The sequence below is a fragment of the Salmo trutta genome, chromosome 7 (genome assembly GCF_901001165.1).
Source record: "Salmo trutta chromosome 7, fSalTru1.1, whole genome shotgun sequence".
In the NCBI taxonomy this organism is placed as follows: domain Eukaryota; kingdom Metazoa; phylum Chordata; class Actinopteri; order Salmoniformes; family Salmonidae; genus Salmo; species Salmo trutta.
This window is the reverse complement of record NC_042963.1, coordinates 38,962,983-38,981,091: the sequence shown is the minus strand read 5'-3', so window position 1 is coordinate 38,981,091 and position 18,109 is coordinate 38,962,983. Positions and strand designations below refer to the sequence as shown.

At 45.9% G+C, this 18,109-nt stretch overlaps 1 protein-coding gene across 2 annotated transcripts in view; it reads left to right on the top strand.

Annotated features, from left to right (window-relative positions):
• The window catches only part of LOC115197367 (early endosome antigen 1), a 48,296-nt gene that overhangs the window by 25,438 nt on the left and 4,749 nt on the right, over nt 1–18,109 (top strand). For both annotated transcript variants that reach the window (XM_029758795.1, XM_029758796.1), the window contains 17 exons: nt 2,853–2,969; nt 4,866–5,195; nt 5,443–5,592; nt 5,919–6,038; nt 7,223–7,426; nt 7,677–7,877; nt 8,054–8,167; nt 13,110–13,265; nt 13,475–13,614; nt 13,869–14,199; nt 14,486–14,587; nt 14,808–15,002; nt 15,072–15,254; nt 15,690–15,875; nt 16,201–16,332; nt 16,547–16,732; nt 17,050–17,288. In XM_029758795.1, coding sequence (XP_029614655.1) covers nt 2,853–2,969; nt 4,866–5,195; nt 5,443–5,592; nt 5,919–6,038; nt 7,223–7,426; nt 7,677–7,877; nt 8,054–8,167; nt 13,110–13,265; nt 13,475–13,614; nt 13,869–14,199; nt 14,486–14,587; nt 14,808–15,002; nt 15,072–15,254; nt 15,690–15,875; nt 16,201–16,332; nt 16,547–16,732; nt 17,050–17,288 — 3,086 coding nt within the window. The remainder of the gene's footprint in view (nt 1–2,852; nt 2,970–4,865; nt 5,196–5,442; nt 5,593–5,918; nt 6,039–7,222; nt 7,427–7,676; nt 7,878–8,053; nt 8,168–13,109; nt 13,266–13,474; nt 13,615–13,868; nt 14,200–14,485; nt 14,588–14,807; nt 15,003–15,071; nt 15,255–15,689; nt 15,876–16,200; nt 16,333–16,546; nt 16,733–17,049; nt 17,289–18,109) is intronic.

The window sequence follows — 18,109 nt, the reverse complement described above, 5'->3', positions numbered from 1 at the left end:
AATAAAATCATCAAATAAACCAAATGTAATATATGCAACAGCTGAAATATTTTATTAAAGTAATGTGAAAAAATGATGTTTAAGTGATCAGCAGTAATGGGCAGTCACTACCATCATGGGACTTTTAGTAATTGTTTTATTCTGTGTTACAGCATTCAACCCACAAACATTAATTGCACTATGCATAGTTTTTTTTAAATCATTGAAAACTGATGATTCGTTAACTATCTAACTGAAATCGACCTAAAAAAGCACTAATCGCTTGTTCTGGTGTTTTAATTATGAAATAGCCTTCAGCTGTAATTAATAAATGAGCACTGCTGTTGTGGTGAGTTGACTGCTTGGGACAATAGTTTAGAATCTCACTGGTTCTCCTGGGTGACGCATCAGCCTCTTGTTCTGTGTTTTCTGTTTACAACAACTGCAGTCGAAACATAAATTATTTGGCGGAAATATGCTAAATTTGCTTTAAGCACGCACACACACACACACACAGACTATTTTTAATTGGCTCTCCTGATAGATTACAACTTTCATCACTTCAGTTTATAAAAATCTGAAGTACTTTACATATGAATGCATTTTCTTAAAGGTCACTACTGTCATGGAATCACATGGCCCTTATAACTGAATAATGAATCGTGAACAAAGCTCCTAGGTTCATGGAGATCTTGCCCGGCTCATCCTGTAGTCCTACATGGGCTAGTAGACTACATTACCCATCCACCCCTTTCCTACCTGTGCTAGACTGCACCACCCCATGTCCATAACCTGTTTTACCTGCGATAGACTACACTACCATCCACCCCGGCTGAAGTAGATCCCTTCAATGACAGCCAGTTGGTTGAATGTTGAGATGATTGAAACAAATCACCTAATCTCTGAGTGCCTTGCTCAGCTCAAACCTGGTGAGCAAACCGTTGGTCACTTCTCTGTGGGTTTCTGTGTTTTTCTAGGCTCATGTGTTGTTTGTCTACTAGTGCTTACCTCTGCTTTGTCTCTTTCCCTTCCCAACCTTTGCTTCCACCCCTCCTCACCCAATTCTCCCTTTTCCCTTTCTTGAAGATCTGTAAACTGGAGGTAAAGCATTGCTGTTTTACTCGGGCACCTCAATCTCCTCTCAATTTTATGGATGAATGTTTCACTGACTATTTAGTTGTCAGAAATGGGGTTTATTTATTTTAGGTATCTCTGCTGCCTGTATGTATGTTTGTGTGTATATGACTGCCTATTAGTTGTTATGCCTTTGCTCGACTCTCTCTTCGTACTGTATGGATGCTCTGTAAGCTTGCTGGCTTGCCAAGTGAATGCTTTTAAAATAATGTTTAATGCAACTATGATATTTATACAATATAAATTACAATTATAATCCTGAATATTAAGGCTATGGCCACTTCATGTTACACACACAGACACTCAGCCATGCAAATTGTATGGGCTATTATTTATTTAGTCATTATACCTCTTATGGCAGTAATTTTACAACCACTAATTATTGTAAATTTAGACTGAGAATTGTGTCTAACTATGGTAAAGGGTGAAATAAGTATAGTCACTTATCTGCTAAATTGTTACAATTATAAGAACAGACAATCAGTCTTGATGTGGCTAAAAGAAAAGGAATATAAAATATACTGTTTACAGGAAACTCACTCTACAACTTGAGATTTACATTTACGTCATTTAGCAGACGCTCTTATCCAGAGCGACTTACAAATTGGTGTATTCACCTTATGATATCCAGTGGAACAACCACTTTACAATAGTACATCTATCTTTTTTTGGGGGGGGGGGTTAGAAGGATTACTATATCCTATCCCAGGTATTCCTTAAAGAGGTGGGGTTTCAGGTGTCTCTGGAAGGTGGTGATTGACTCCGCTGTCCTGGCGTCGTGAGCGAGCTTGTTCCACCATTGGGGTGCCAGAGCAGCGAACAGTTTTGACTGGGCTGAGCGGGAACTGTGCTTCCGCAGAGGTAGGGGGGCCAGCAGGCCAGAGGTGGATGAACGCAGTGCCCTTGTTTGGGTGTAGGGCCTGATCAGAGCCTAAAGGTACAGAGGTGCCGTTCCCCTCACAGCTCCGTAGGCAAGCACCATGGTCTTGTAGCAGATGCGAGCTTCAACTGGAAGCCAGTGGAGTGTGCGGAGGAGCGGGGTGAAAATAAGTTGGAATGGGGCGGTGAAATAAGTTTCTGTCATGGACAAAGTAACTCAAAAGGTGTGATGATACTAATTAACAAAAATGTCGATGCGAATGTGCAAACAGTCAGGAATGATCCGCAAGGAAGATGGACCCTTTTGAATATGAAAGTGATGTAAAAACAGACTTGGCTCATTAAAACTTCGAGATCGGTGTTCCTTCCACGGGACGGTTGAGCTAACGTAGGCTAATGTGATTAGCATGAGGTTGTAAGTAACAAGGTCGAGGGGAAGGTATTTCGGGAGGGTGGGGGGTCTCAGATGGTTCAGGGGCAGCACTTGGGGGGGACGATCTTGGATGGTTGATGGCCTGGCGGTTGGGAGCTTGGGCCGGTGGCCGATTGTACTTGGTGGGAGATCTGTCCATGTGCTCTAGGGCGGGGCACTGTACCCCGGTTGCTCCTGTGGGTCGCTCTGGATGGGAGTGTCTGCTAGATTACTGAATGTAATGTAAATGTTGAGCAGCTTCACTGCAGGTAGATTGTATGTTTTAAAAAGCATTCTTTATAAAATTTCCAAGACAGTGCTTAAAGCCCAGTCGCCAGTGGGTATGTGAAGTCCTACTGACCACTCGACCACAATCTAGCACATGGCATGTGAATGTTTTTTAATGTAAACAAAGTAAAGTGTCTCACATTGATTTTGTGTGTTCCAGATGACCATCTCTCAGCTGAAGGCAGAGCTAGAGAAGGGACCTCAGGAGGCAGCAGTGTACACCCAGCAGATCCACCAACTACAGAGCTCTCTGAACAACCTGCAGCAACAGAGCCAGGTCTCACACACACACACACACACACCAACAACTAGTACTTCCCCTCCCATAGTTTAATCGATGCTCCATCAGTCCATGTCACCACCATCACAAATTCACCTCCCGTAAAGACACTTTGATCGTTTAATAGCTTTACAATCGTAACAACGGATGAAATACAAGCACTCACACTGTAGGATGTGTAACCTGACCAATAGACATGTAAAAATATGCCAGCCTTGCCAGGCAATTATTTTAGTCTCTTAATTAACCCAGCTTCCTCACGTACCACCTTCTCATCACACTGCTCTGCTGTCACCAGCCTGAGATGAGCTTTCATTGGCAACATCGACATGTTGACAAAACACACACAGGCTTAGAATTAAACCAGCAGTGGTTCATATCTGCCATACCCCTGCCCTGTTGGTTGTGCTGCCGGCACAGCTGCTCTCCATCTCCCAAGTAGGTGTCTGGGAGAGAGGGGTGATTAGAAAGGTAGCCCACCACAGACCTTCCACCCAGGCTCTCAGTTGAAAAAAATCTCAATGTGACTTCCCTGGTTCCGAGAGTATAATTAAATGAAATTTAAATCAGCTTGTCTGCATGGAGACTGGATACACACATGCGCTGCTAGGACCACCCACAACCAGGAAATGAGATGGGATGTATTGTTTAAACAGAGAACAGAGAGAGGACAGTTGGGTAAAAATAAAGAGAAGAGGTAGATACTAGAGAGGTAGATACTAGAGAGGTAGATACTAGAGAGGTAGATACTAGAGAGGTAGATACTAGAGAGGTAGATACTAGAGAGGTAGATACTAGAGAGGTAGATACTAGAGAGGTAGATACTAGAGAGGTAGATACTAGAGAGGTAGATACTAGACAGGTAGATACTAGACAGGTAGATACTAGACAGGTAGATACTAGACAGGTAGATACTAGACAGGTAGAGAGAGGGAGGTAGAGAGAGGGAGGTAGAGAGAGGGAGGTAGAGAGAGGGAGGTAGAGAGAGGGAGGTAGAGAGAGGGAGGTAGAGAGAGAGGGGTAGAGAGGGGTAGAGATGCGTTGTATATAAAGTGGGAAACAGAGAGAGGGGAGGGGGAAGTGTGGAGATAGAAAATATGCATAAAGACAGATGGGGAGAGACAGGCAAAGGTTTAAACAAGGACATTGGAAGGAGAGGGATGGACAGAGGTGTTGAAAGAAGAGGTTCAGCTGCTGTGGGACAGGAGGAGGACTGGAGAGCGGAGGGGAAAAATGATCTGTGTGTGGGTGTTTTATGTCCCTGTCACACTCAGCAGCACTGTCATTAACACCATTGTATTCTTTCATCGCCCTTGTGCCAAGTTTACTACACACACACACACACCCCGGTATTCAAGAACCTGTCGTAAAAACATGTGCTCAGAAATCGAATTTCCCCTTGCTCTGCCTTGCATGCAGGTCTGTAAGGATGCAGTGTTCTTTTCAGAGGTTGAACGACCAACGTCACTATGATACGTGAGATGGCATCTGTATATTTTGTTTTTCCTAACGGGTACTGAGCTGTTAATTAGACTCCTATTAAATTAATCCTCATATCCTCACTTTGGTAAACATCTCCCGATGGCAACTATTCTAAGGGTGTGTATAATACTTTCCATTACACATGACCTCGAATACGCCCTCTAGCAGATCGCCCCTTATGCTAATCTGTTCGGCATATTTATTTCTGTCTTTCAAAACGTTCTGAAACTCAAGTTCTCCACAACCTGTAGGCCATTTAGCAGACTCTTTTGTCCAAAGCAACTTGCATTTATGATCCCTGCCCGGAATTGAACCCGTAACCTTGGCGTTGCTAGCTCCACACTCTTACCAAGTGAGTTACACAGGACCATAATCACTAATCACTATTCCCCCTCTGGTTCCCTCCCCCAGATGCTTTCAGAGACGCTTGGGCGCAGGGAGAAGGAGTTCCAGGAGCTGGAGGACTGCCTGGGGGCTGAGCAGGCCTCCAAGAAGACAGCCCAGGCCAGCCTGCACCAGACAGAGATGGAGGTGCAAGAGCTCCAGGCCCGGGTGGCAGGGGCTGAAGCCAGCCTGCAGAGAGCCCAAGCAGAGCTGGGGGAGGAGGCTGGGAGGCTCCGGAGGGAGGTGGCTGAGCTGGAGGCCAAGCATGGGCAGGTGAAAGCGGAGAGGAAGCAGCTGCAGCAGCAGAGGGAGGAGAGGGAGAGCCAGGGCCTGGTGCAGCAGAGTGAGATCAACCAGGTTAGTAGTGACACGGGCACGCACACGTCAGACACGCACAAACACACGTGGCCATCCACACACCCACGTATTCAGGTCAACCACACACACACACACACATCCGCACACACAGGTCACACACATACCGGTGAGACACACACGATCATCTAACACACTCAGACACACAAGTCTTTGATCAATTGTCAGCCTACCTCATCCACCTACTCTTCCCCTCTTCCTTATTCCTCTTCCTCATCCTGTGTTGTAGCTGCATGCTAAGCTCCTGGAGGCGGAGCGTCAGCTGGGGGAGGTGCAGGGCCGTCTGAAGGAGCAGAGGCAGCTCTCTGGGGAGAAACTGAAGGACCGTGAGCAGCAAACCGCCGACCTGCAGATCAAACTGTCCCGCTCAGAGGAACAGGTAGGTACACCACATGAGTTTCATATAGGATGGGTATCCACATAGACATAGATTTACTGGAACCGACATTCAAATCAATGTCCTTTGATAAGTGGAGCGTCGGTCATATTGGCCCTTCATTTATATGGGAGCAGTAGAGTTGAACAGAGACCGATATTGTTATAGGATGTATATGGATACATGAGGACCTGGCATTGTTGCACAAGCTCCTTTATAGATTGGCCTGTCTAGTGGAAGTGGGTCTCTCTAGGTGGGGGGTTTCAGAATAAGGCCATAAACTGAGGCACTGTATTGGGACTGACCTCTATATGTGTGTCCTGCTGTAGTTGAAGGAGAACAGCAGTAAGATGTTGGACCTGCAGCACCAGCTGGAGAAAGCTAAGCAGCAACACCAGGAGCTCCAGGGCCTGCAGCAGAACACCAACACCAAGCTCAGAGAGGCACAGGTACTACCAGACATGTCAACGTAGAACTTAAAGAAAAGGGTTTTGTGTCAGTACAACTCACCTCTTCCACTGTGTGTATAGTAGAACCTGTGTAGGGATGTTCAGCACCAGAACACCCAACACACATTAGTACAGGGTTCTATTGAATATGGCACCTTAACGAAACAGAAAACAACATTTTGTATTGGACAAGTCCATGTTGTCCCATCCTGTTTCAGTCTATTTGTTTTCTGTCTGATGCCTTATGAACACGACCCAGGACCAGGGCTCTACATTTAAAATGCCACTGGTAGCACTGGATCTCCCAATAAATAAAAAAGTTAGGAGCACAACATAAAAAGAGTGCCAGAGACATTTTTATTTGTATTTTTATTAACCTTTATTTAACTAGGCAAGTCCCAACCCGGACGACGCTGGGCCAATTGTGTGCCGCCCTATGGGACTCCCAATCACGGCCGGATGTGATACAGCCTGGATTCGGATCAGGAACTGTATTGACGCCTCTTGCACTGAGATGCAGTGTCTTAGACCGCTGCGCCATTCAGGAGGCCAGATCTGAGTTCTACTTCAGAAGCACGTTGTGCCCTAGAAAGGAATGTGGAACCCTGACAATTTGTTTATTATAAAAATATAAAATGTTGATAGAAATACATGTCATTGAAATAGTAAATTGTGGAATATTAAGTTTCTACATTATGGAAAAGCACTGTTTTTCTATTGAGGCATTGCATTCAAAATTGTACACTGTCTCTTTAAGATCATCAAGTTTGGGATGATGACATGCAAGACATTGCTATGATTATTGATCTTCTGAAGAAGCTGTCCCATTTTTCTTTCTGTGCCCCCAAAATGTTTTGATATACTGGTTATTAGTTAGCTAGCTAATGAGGTAACAAACATTACTTAACAAAATGTAAAACAAATCCGCCCACGAGTAGTTTTAGAACAGCCCGCGACATGGTTTATGAATGTAAAATGCCCCACCCCCCAATCTGTGATGGGAAGAAAAAACATTGCGTCTGTAAATGGGTCAATATCTTTTGAACTGTTTGGGTAAGAAACAAGCAGTTTTCGCTGTATTAATGGTGCAAGCATGACGCTAATGAATCTGCTCTCGGGAAACAATGCTTCAGACATGTTTGTTTGACTCGTCTCCCTCTGCCTCTTCGTCCATGTCCTATTAGAATGACCTGGAGCAGGTGCTGCGTCAGATCGGGGACAAGGACCAGAAGATCCAGAACTTGGAGGCCCTGCTGCAGAAGACCAAGGACAGCGTGAGCCAGCTGGAGGCTGAGAGGGAGGACCTGGTGGCCAAGATCCAGGCTGGGGAGGGAGAGACGGCCGTGCTCAACCAGCTGCAGGAGAAGAACCATACGCTACAGACGCAGGTAGGAGCAAAAGCACACACATACGGACATGCACAGAAAGACATACATAATTAATACAGCGTGTCCTGACGCACCCGCACATACACACAATGCAGTACGATGTTCTGTATATTTGTGTTATTCAATTTGTGTGCTTAGGTGTTGTGTTAAAAATAACACTACTGATGTGTTACAGTAAAAACATATACAATAGCCTAATCATGATCTGAGGGATTTAACTCATTGTCACTTTATATTTTGGGGGCTCTAGGTCACACACTTGACAGACAAGCTGAAGAACCAATCGGAGAGCCACAAGCAGGCTCAGGACAACCTCCACAAGCAGGTGCAGGAGCAGAAGAGCCTCCTCCGTGCGGCCCAGGACCGAGCCCAGGCTGTGGAGACCTCTCTAGGGGAACTGAACGCCCAGCTGACAGAGAATAGGGAGAAGGTGACCCAACTGGACACTCAGGTAGGGTGAATGGACTGATGGATGGATAAATATTATTCCTATCCCTTTACCATTGACTGGAGAGTGGGATAAACGAATAGGGGCACAGATAGAACCCCATCGCAGGGGGGGGGGGGTCCCAGAGTTCAGAGCGTTAACCAGATTCCGGCACTAAAAAAGTTGTCTTGTTTCCCCAGTTGAAGTCTAAGACGGAGATGCTGCTGTCGGCCGAGGCAGCCAAGGCAGCTCAGAGAGTAGACCTGGAGAACCACCTGGAGACAGCCCAGCATGCACTGCAGGACAAGCAGCAGGTCAGCCATTGGTTGTATGACAACAGCAGAATATACTCATGCTAGATGAATATAGTATCAACCAGAATACTAATTCAATGGAGACCCATCTCTTGACATAATAATGTATCACTGATTGTCTTCTTTTCTCAAATTAACCTGCATCTGTGGGACAAAATGCCCTATCTGAGTGCTAGGCCCAATTCAAATTCTTTAAAAGGGCATCAATCAAATTTATTTATAAAGCCCAGCCTAAAACCCCAAACAGCAAGCAATGCAGGTGTAGAAGCACGGTGGCTAGGAAAAACTCCCTAGAAAGGCCGGAACCTAGGAAGAAACCTAAAGAGGAACCAGGCTGAGGGGTGGCCAGTCCTCTTCTGGCTGGGCCGGGTGGCGATTATAACAGAACATGGCCAAGATGTTCATAGATGACCAGCAGGGTCAAATAAAAGTCAGTGGTTGTAGAGGGTGCAATAGGTCAGCACCTCAGGAGTAAATGTCAGTTGGCTTTTCATAGCCGATCATTCAGAGTATTTCTACCGCTCCTGCTGTCTCTAGAGAGTTGAAAACAGCAGGTCTGGGACAAGGTAGCATGTCCGGTGAAGAGGTCAGGGTTCCATAGCCGCAGGCAGAACAGTTGAAACTGGAGCAGCAGCACGACCAGGTGGACTGGGGACAGCAAGGAGTCATCAGGCCAGGTAGTCCTGAGGCATGGTCCTAGGGCTGAGAGAGAGAGAGAGAGATTTCCACAAAATGAGGTGGAAACTAAGCTGCACTTTCTAACCTCCTGCCCAATGTATGACCATATTAGAGACACATATTTCCCTTAGATTACACAGATCCACAAAGAACTCGAAAAAACCAGATTTTGATCAACTCCCATATCTACTGGGCGAAATACCACAGTGCGCCGTCACAGCAGCAATATTTGTGACCTGTTGCCACAAGAAAAGGTCAACCAGTGAAGAACAAACACCATTGTAAATACAACCCATATTTATGCTTATTTATTTTCCCTTTTGTACTTTAACCATTTGTAGATCGTTACAACACTGTATATATACATAATATGACATTTGTAATGTCTTTATTCTTTTGGAACTTCTGAGTGTAGTGTTTACTGTTCATTTTTGTTGTTTATTTCACTTTGTATATTATCTACTTCACTTGCTTTGGCAGTGTTACTATATGTTTCCCATGCCAATAAAGCCCCTTGAATTGAGAGAGAACATATGACCACATTTTGGGGTCTAGTCCAAGATTCTAGCAGCCGTGTTTAGCAATAACTGAAGTTTATTTAGTGCTTTATCCGTGTAGCCGGAAAGTAGAGTATTGCAGTAGTCTAATCTAGAAGTGACTAAAGCCTGGATACATTTTTCTGTGTCATGTTTGGACTGAAAGTTTCAGATTTTTGCAATGTTACTGTTACGCACGCCTCTTGGAGGAGGGAACGCAACACCCTGCTACACTCAACTCCCCGTGGAGTGAGAGAGGTATGTGACTGTAGGTGCGGGTACGGATGACTGAGACAGAGAATATTACCGTTAACAGGGAATTTATTCCTTCACACGGTAATTTGGGGAAAAGGGGCTGGATGGAGTCAAAGCAAAGAAAGTAAAAGTAAAGAGCCCCCTCTCCTACCTTACCTACCCACAACTTACCTAACTAGCACCACCTGGCGCACTAACCAAAATACAGGGGATGGTCCGCCCATGTCTTACCTAGTGTGCATAGACAGAGTACATACTACGGGTAAGCACTCCCAAGGTGCCTTCCACTTCCCCCCTGGGAACAAAAACAGAATAATTACAACCGTAAGTAAACAATTTCAATAATCAAAAACAGTCCTTTTGACATGCACGTCTGCAGGGGTCAGCTCCAATTAGCAATGGGGCTGACCTTTCAGCTGCTTGGGGGAATCCAGGAAGCCATTTCCTGAAATACAAAAACGCATACAAACCCACAACACAGAAACTGGGGAACGTAACAGTTACATAGATGAAAAAAAGCTGTCCTTGAAACAGTCTTGGTATCTTCGTCAAAAGAGAGATCAGGGTCCAGAGTAACACCGAGGTCCTTCAGTTTTATTTGAGACGACTGTACAACCATCAAGATTAATTGTTAGATTCAACAGAAGATCTCTTTGTTTCTTGGGACCTAGAACTAGCATCTCTGTTTTGTCCGAGTTTAAAAGTTGAACATTTGCCGCCATCCACTTCCTTATGTCTGAAACACAGGCTTCCAGGGAGGGCAATTTTGGGGCTTCACAATGTTTCATCGAAATGTATAGCTGTGTGTCGTCCACATAGCAGTGAAAGTTAACATTATGTTTCCAAATGACATCACCAAAAGGTAAAATATATAGTGAAAACAATAGTGGTCCTAAAACGGAGCCTTGAGGAACACAAATTTCCAGTTGATTTGTCTACAGAGACAAACGGATATCTTTCCGACAGATGAGATCTAAACCAGGCCAGAACTTGTCCGTGTAGACCAATTTGGGTTTCCAATCGCTCCAAAAGAATGTGGTGATCGATGGTATCAAAAGCAGCACTAAGGTCTAGGAGCACGAGGAGAGATGCTGAGCCTTAGTCTGACGCCGTTAAAATTGACCACCTTCAAGTGCAGTCTCAGTGCTATGATGGGGTCTAAAACCAGACTGAAGCATTTCGTATACATTGTTTGCCTTCAGGAAGGCAGTGAGTTGCTGCGCAACAGCTTTTTCAAAAAAATTTGAGAGGAATGAGAAATTCGATGTAGGCCGTTAGTTTTTTACATTTTCTGGGTCAAGGTTTGGCTTTTTCAATAGAAGCTTTATTACTGCCACTTAGAGAGTTTGGTACACATCCGGTGGATAGAGAGCCGTTTATTATGTTCAACATAGGAAGGCCAAGCACAGGAAGCAGCTCTTTTCAGTAGTTTAGTTGGAATAGGGTCCCGTATGCAGCTTGAAGGTTTAGAGGCCATGATTTATTTTCATCAATGTGTCAAGAGATATAGTATTAAAGAACTTGAGTGTCTCTCTTGATCCTAGGTCCTGGCAGTGTTATGCAGACTCAGGACAACTGAGCTTTGGAGAAATACGCAGATTTAAAGAGGAGTCTGTAATTTGCTTTCTAATGATCATGATCTTTTCCTCAAAGAAGTTCATAAATTTATTACTGCTGAAGTGAAAGCCATCCTCCATTTGCGAATGCTGCTTTTTAGTTAGCTTTGCGACAGTATCAAAAAGAAATTTTGGATTCTTCTTATTTTCCTCAATTAAGTTGGAAAAATAGGATGATCGAGCAGCAGTGTGGGCTCTTCGATACTGCACGGTACTGTCTTTCCAAGCTAGTCGGAAGACTTCCAGTTTGGTGTAGCGCCATTTCCGTTTCATTTCTCTGGAAGCTTGCTTCAGAGCTCGGGTATTTTCTGTATACCAAAGAGCTAGTTTCTTACGACAAATGTTTTTAGGGGTGCGACTGCATCTAGGGTATTACGCAAGGTTAAATTGAGTTCCTCAGTTAGGTGGTTAAATGATTTTTGTACCCTGACATCCTTGGGTAGGTGGAGGGAGTCTGGAAGGGCATCTAGGAATCTTTGGGTTGTCTGAGAAATTTATAGCATGGATTTTGATGATCCTTGGTTGGGGTCTGAGCCGATAGTCCAGGATTATGAGGAAAAACTTTGAGATCCACAACATTTATTCCACGGGACAAAATTAGGTCCAGAGTATGACTGTGGCAGTGAGTAGGTCCTTAGACATGTTGGACAAAACCCACTGAGTCGATGATGGCTCCGAAAGCCTTTTGGAGTGGGTCTGTGGACTTTTCCATGTGAATATTAAAGTCCCCAGAAATGTGAATAATATCTGCTATGACTACAAGGTCCGATTTAGGAATTCAGGGAACTCGGTGAGGAACGCTGTGTATGGCCCAGGAGGCCTGTAAACAGTAGCTATAAAAAGTGATTGAGTAGGATGCATAGATTTCATGACTAGAAGCTCAAATGATGAAAATTGAAATTTGCTATTGTAAATGTTAGCAACACCTCTGCCTTTGCGGGATGCTCAGGGGATATGGTCACTAGAGTAACCAGGAAGAGAGGCCTTGTTTAACACAGCAAATTAATCAGGCTTAAGCCATGTTACATGAAGATCATGATCAATGATTCGTTCATTGACTATAACTGCCTTTGAAGTGAGGGATCTAACATTAAGTAGCCCTATTTTGAGATGTGAGGTATCACAATCTCTTTCAATAATGACAGGAATGGAGGAGGTCTTTATTCCAGTGAGATTGCTAAGGCGAACACCGCCATGTTTAGTTTTGCCCAACCTAGATCGAGGCACAGACACGGTCTCAATGGGGATAGCTGAGCTGACTACACTGACTGTGCTAGTGGCAGACTCCACTAAGCTGGCAGGCTGGCTATCTCATTGTGGAGCTAGGGGAGTTAGAGCCCTGTCTATGTTCGTAGATAAGATGAGAGCACCCCTCCAGCTAGGATGGAGTCTGTCACTCCTCAGCAGGCCAGGCTTGGTCCTGTTTGTGGGTGAGTCCCAGAATTTGTAGATAATTGGCCCTCTTTCTATCTTTTGGGAGGGGCAGAAAACAGTTTTCAACCAGCGATTGAGTTGTGAGACTCTGCTGTAGCGCTCATCACTCCCCCTAACTGGGAGGGGGCCAGAGACAATTACTCGATGCCGACACATCTTTCTAGCTGATTTACACGCTGAAGCTATGTTGCACTTGGTGACCTCTGACTGTTTCATCCTAACATCGTTGGTGCCAACATGGATAACAATATCCCTCCCTCGAAGTAATCACTGATTAGACATGACAGTACAGGGGAAAGTCATGAGACGAGCCCTTGTGTTCACATGTCCGATCATATCTAGTCAATGATTACTTCAAGGAAGGTTGGAAGGATGCACTTTTAGAGAATTCCTAGTAATGCCTCATCTCTCCTGTCCTTATAGGAGCTGAATAAGAGCCAGGCGTGTGTAGAGGAGCAGGGCCGGAGGCTGCAAGAGAGACATGAGCAGTGTGGCCAGCTGGAGGCCAGTTTGAAGGAGGTCAAAGACAAACTACTGACCTCAGAACAGTGCATAGAGCAGCTGGAGGGACGGGCCAAGGTCAGTTACATGCACGCACTTACACGCACACACGTGGAGTTCCTGGGGGAAGCACTGTGTATTAATTACCTTTACACATACATTTTTGCGTGCAGATTTTTGTTTCTTACGATATGAACAGGGTTTAGCTCATACACAGATCTTGGTATCAGGGTTGCAGTAGAGACAGAGTCACTGTGATGTCTCTGAAATGTCCGTGTGTGTGACAGAAAGCGGAGGCGGAGGGGGTGGAGCTGAGGGCAGCCAGGGAGCAGGCTCAGCAGGAAGTGCAGAAGCTCCAGAAGCAGGGGTCAGAGGTCAAGGGAAAGCTGAAGGAGCTGGGTCGCCTATTAGAGACTGAGAAGGCCGGGTAAGAACTAAGTACAGCTTTCTGATGCTGTCAGTCAGGTTACCATTCTGACGGACACAATGACAAGGTCAAAGTTCAACATACCATCTCTCGTCAACAAGGAAAATGACCATTGCAGCAACAGTCTATAGACAGTTTACCTGAATATAAATTAAATATGGTTCTGGCTACTGACAATAAACCAAGCTTATTTCCTTTTTTTGGTCATTGATCCACATCTAGTACTCTTTGTGACTGGTCTCTGCTTCTCTCAGGGCTGCTGTGTTACAGGAGGAGCTGAAGAGAAAGACGGACTCCCTGAGCGACACGCGGCAGCAGCTGGAGCGCTGTGAGCAGGAGAAGACCTCCCTCCAGGCCAGCCTGGACAAGCTAGCCCAGGAGGGGCAGGTGCGGCAGGCAGAGCTGGACAGAAAAGCCCAGGGCTTGGCTGGAGACCTCCAGAAGGCCATGCAGGAGAAGGAGGCCCAGTGGAAAGAGCTGGCAGCGGCCAACGATGGCCTGGCTAAAACCTTCAAGGCCCTGAAGGAGAGCCAGAGCCAATTGGACAAGGAGAGGAAGAGCAGCAAGATAGTTTTGGAGGAGAAGGTGGGTTTAGTGTGGTGTAGTGTGGTTGACCTCCATGTGGGAGGTACAGACTGCGGTAGATCCTTGGGCCCGTATTCATAAAGGGTCTCAGAGTGGGAATGCTCATCTAGGATCAGTTTTGCCTTTTAGATCACAATGAATAAGATTGCATGGACAGGGGGGGACCGGATCATAGATCAGCACTCCTACTTTGAGACCCTTTATGAATAGGGGCCCTGTTTTTCTTATCACCAAAAGTATCTTAGTCTAGGTCAAATCCAACAGTACATATGTGAAAATGTTTCAGGAGAAGTCCCATGAAATGGCCAGACAGGAGCTGCTGAAGGCCACAGAGGCCACCACCAAGGAGATGGCAGAGGTCAAAGGGCAGCTGGAGAAGATCAGAGAGGTAAGCAGCCCATAGACATGAATACAGGGTCTTATTCATTAGGAACTAAATGAAGAAAATAAAAACTGAATGAAACAAGGAGGGTCTACCTGAGTTTGTTCAATATGAAACACACTAAATATTTTGCTGTGGTGTGCCCTACTGAACACGACCCAGATACCTTACAAGGCCTGATTGTCCGTGCTCTCACAAAAGGTTTCATTTTGTGTCTGACTGGCAGGCAGAGAAAGGGTTGAAGATGCAGCTGACTGTATTAACAGAGCAGCACACCAAGACCCAGGATGCCCTGAAAGAGAAGGAGAAGGGGGTGCAGCAGCTGCAGACACAGCTGAAGACAGCCCAGGGGTCCTTCAACCAGGAAAATAAGAAACTGGAGAGCCAAGTGAGCGAGCTGCAAGGAGCACATGCAAAGAAGGTAAGAAGACACACACACACACATAATTCCATGTATCTCCATGTTTTGGACTAAATGTGTGTGTTCCAGGCTGAGGAGGAGGGTCGTCTGAATGAGCAGGTGTCGGGCCTAGGCCAGGAGCTGAGTTCTGAGAGGACCAGAACAACTGAGCTGCAGAAGGCTCTAGAACAGAGTCAGGGGGGACTGGCCAAGATGCAGTCTGACTATTACGGCAAGGAGTCGGAGGTGTCATCTCTCAGACAGGACCTCGCGGTGAGTGGGAGAACATGCAGGCATAGAAATGGAATTACTAGAATGGGCATCCTCATCCAGTTATATTTCTATGGATGCAGGACAGGGTCAATGGCAGTTGGACAAAAATAATCATTGTGTGAGGAGAGAAATTTTGTGTGAGTGAAGAATATATATGAGAAGACCAAAGTAGTTCAATGGAGATACCAGAGTCAGACCGCATGGAAATATTGATCATCAACATCAGACACTATTGTCTGCCTAACCAACTACCAGGACACCATAGGTGTAGGATCATGCAAATCATAGCCTTTTAAATGTTTTACATAATGCTAATCTAATTTGAAAGTATGGAATGCACACACACCTCAAGTATGGGACCTGAGCCTGTTTGCTGTGTGTTTGTATGAACCGTGTGCTGTATGTGACCCATGCCTGTGTGTATACTCTGTCCAGGCGTCTGAGGAGAGGCTGACCCTGTCCCAGGAGGAGTTGGCTGCTAACCGGACCCAGCTGACTGGTCTGGAGGGGCAGGTCCAGGAAGTGGAAGCTGCCCGGACCTCCCTGAAGCAGGAGCTTGCCAAACGGGACCAGAGGCTGGGCCAGCAGGAGACAGCTCTCAAAGAGCTGCAGAAACATCAGGTCAGACCCAGGATAGTGTTCAAACAGCATCGGAGTTCCCGGTCCAGATAATCGTGTTCATTATGATCTAAAAGGCTAAACTACTCCTTGATAAGAGCCAGGAGCGAAGACTCCGACTGTATGTCTGAGTGGGGGGTGTCCGATTTGGATTTGTGTAATCAATCTCTTGTTATAGTTGTTGTAAATCTTGTTCCAACCCATAGTCAGAGTGTCATGATATTTGGGGACTTTGATCCATCTCAGACCTGGTCTCCTTCCCTAATGGGACTTAGGATGTGAGTTGTATGGTTGCTCTCCTCATGCTGTAACCCCCTCCCCCACACAGGGTGTGACCCAGGAGGAGCTGCAGAAGGAGAGGCGCAGAGCGAAGGAGCTGAGCCAGACTAAGGCTGCTCTGGAGAAGGACACAACCAGACTGGGTTCTGAGCTGAAGGCACTCGGGGAGAGGAGTGAAAAGGTGAGACCCTCCTTATCCAGAGATTTACGAGGGGTCCATTGAGTGGAAGGTGGCGGGGTTGATTCGGAATTGAACCAACTGAATCCCATATCAACCCCTATCCCCTAGGTACTACTGTAGATCTGAGATGATTGGATAGGTGTCAGCGATATTTTGACAATTCCATCATATTGCTTATGCCTATCCCCCCTCACCCCTTCTCTTCTCCCCCCAGGAGTTGAGGGAGCTTGGGGAGGCCAAGCAGTTGTTGATCCAGCAGAAGCTGGAGGTGCAGGGCCGTGTGGAGGAGGTGCAGGCAGCCCTGGAGCAGGAGAAGACCCGGCACCAGGCCACCAGGGACAGTGTTACCCAGAGAGAGGAGAAGTCTCGAGTGGAGACCCAGGAGGTCCAGGCCCAGCTGGTACGCTTAGTTGTTTACCTACCTACTAACGTTCCAGAAGGCATCAACACTTATTAAAGGAGCTACATGTGATGTTAGACATTGAAGTGCTATTTGCTGGTGGAATACCTCCAGTGTTTTTAAATGCTGTGTTTTGTAGACACCATGCAGGCTCTTTTTGTCATTTGCTGTGTTTCAGTAATGTGTGGTGGTGTCTTTTAGGTATCATCACTCAGATGTTTTGTGGATCTCCTGTAGGTGTGGCTTTTCTCCTCAACTTCTAAATACCCTGTCATCTCTTTCTCCCTTCCTACTCCCCATCCCCCACCCCTCCCCAGGCGTCAGAACGTAAAGCCCGGGAGGAGCAGGCGAAGCGGGGAGAGGAGGCAGAGGCGCGGCTGGGCCTGCAGGTGACGGCGCTCAACGAGAACGTGGCCACGCTGAAGAGGGAGTGGCAGGGCAGCCAGCGGCGTTGCGGCGAACTGGAGAAGCAGACTGATGAACTGCGGGGCGAGATCGCTGTGCTCGAGGCCACCGTGCAGAACAACCAGGACGAGAGGCGCGCGCTTCTGGAGAGGTGAGGGTGTGAAGTTGTCTTCAGAATTGCTACTGCTAATGTTGTGCTTTTACCAGAAACTATAATGTAGCTAGGAATCACCTAGATCTCCCCTCATGGATCTCTTTCAAATCAAAATGTATTTGTCACATGTTTCGTAAACAACATGTGTAGACTAACAGTAAAATGCTTACTTACGGACCCTTCCCAAACAGCGTGCAAAAGAGCACATTGGCTGATAGTCTATCCAGCAAGGTGTCAGAGAGAACTGATTTCCAGTAGTTTTGTTAGCTTAAAATGACACAACAGCTAGGTTCCAGTTTAACAACGTTTACTTCACCGTATTTCCACGATACATGGTTGCCATTGCAACCAGGTCCATCCACAGTGAGACAACCGCGCAGGCGTACTAATAACAGAGGGTTAGCGTCATAGTAACAGAAATATAGGGATACTTAAAACATGTACTTACCGTAAATTCCGGACTATAAGCCGCAACTTTTTTCCCAGGCTTTGAACCCCGCAGCTTAAACAATGACGCGGCTAATATATGGATTTTTCCCGCTTTCAATTTTTTTTTTCCAAAAACACATTCTGTTACGTGCTCAGTTTTCTGGCGGCATGAAGCTTTCATTAGACCAATGAAATTGCCGAACGGGTTAAGGTCAAACAACTTTTTTGTTTACTGTTTAGATTAAATAGAGCGCTCTCAAACTTCCCATCATTCTGATTACGGTAGTCATTTTGTCACCCTCATCATGGCAAAGACACGGAGAAATGCATATGAAGCAGCTTTCAAGTTGAAGGCGATTGATCCGGCTGTTGGAAAAGGAAATAGAGCT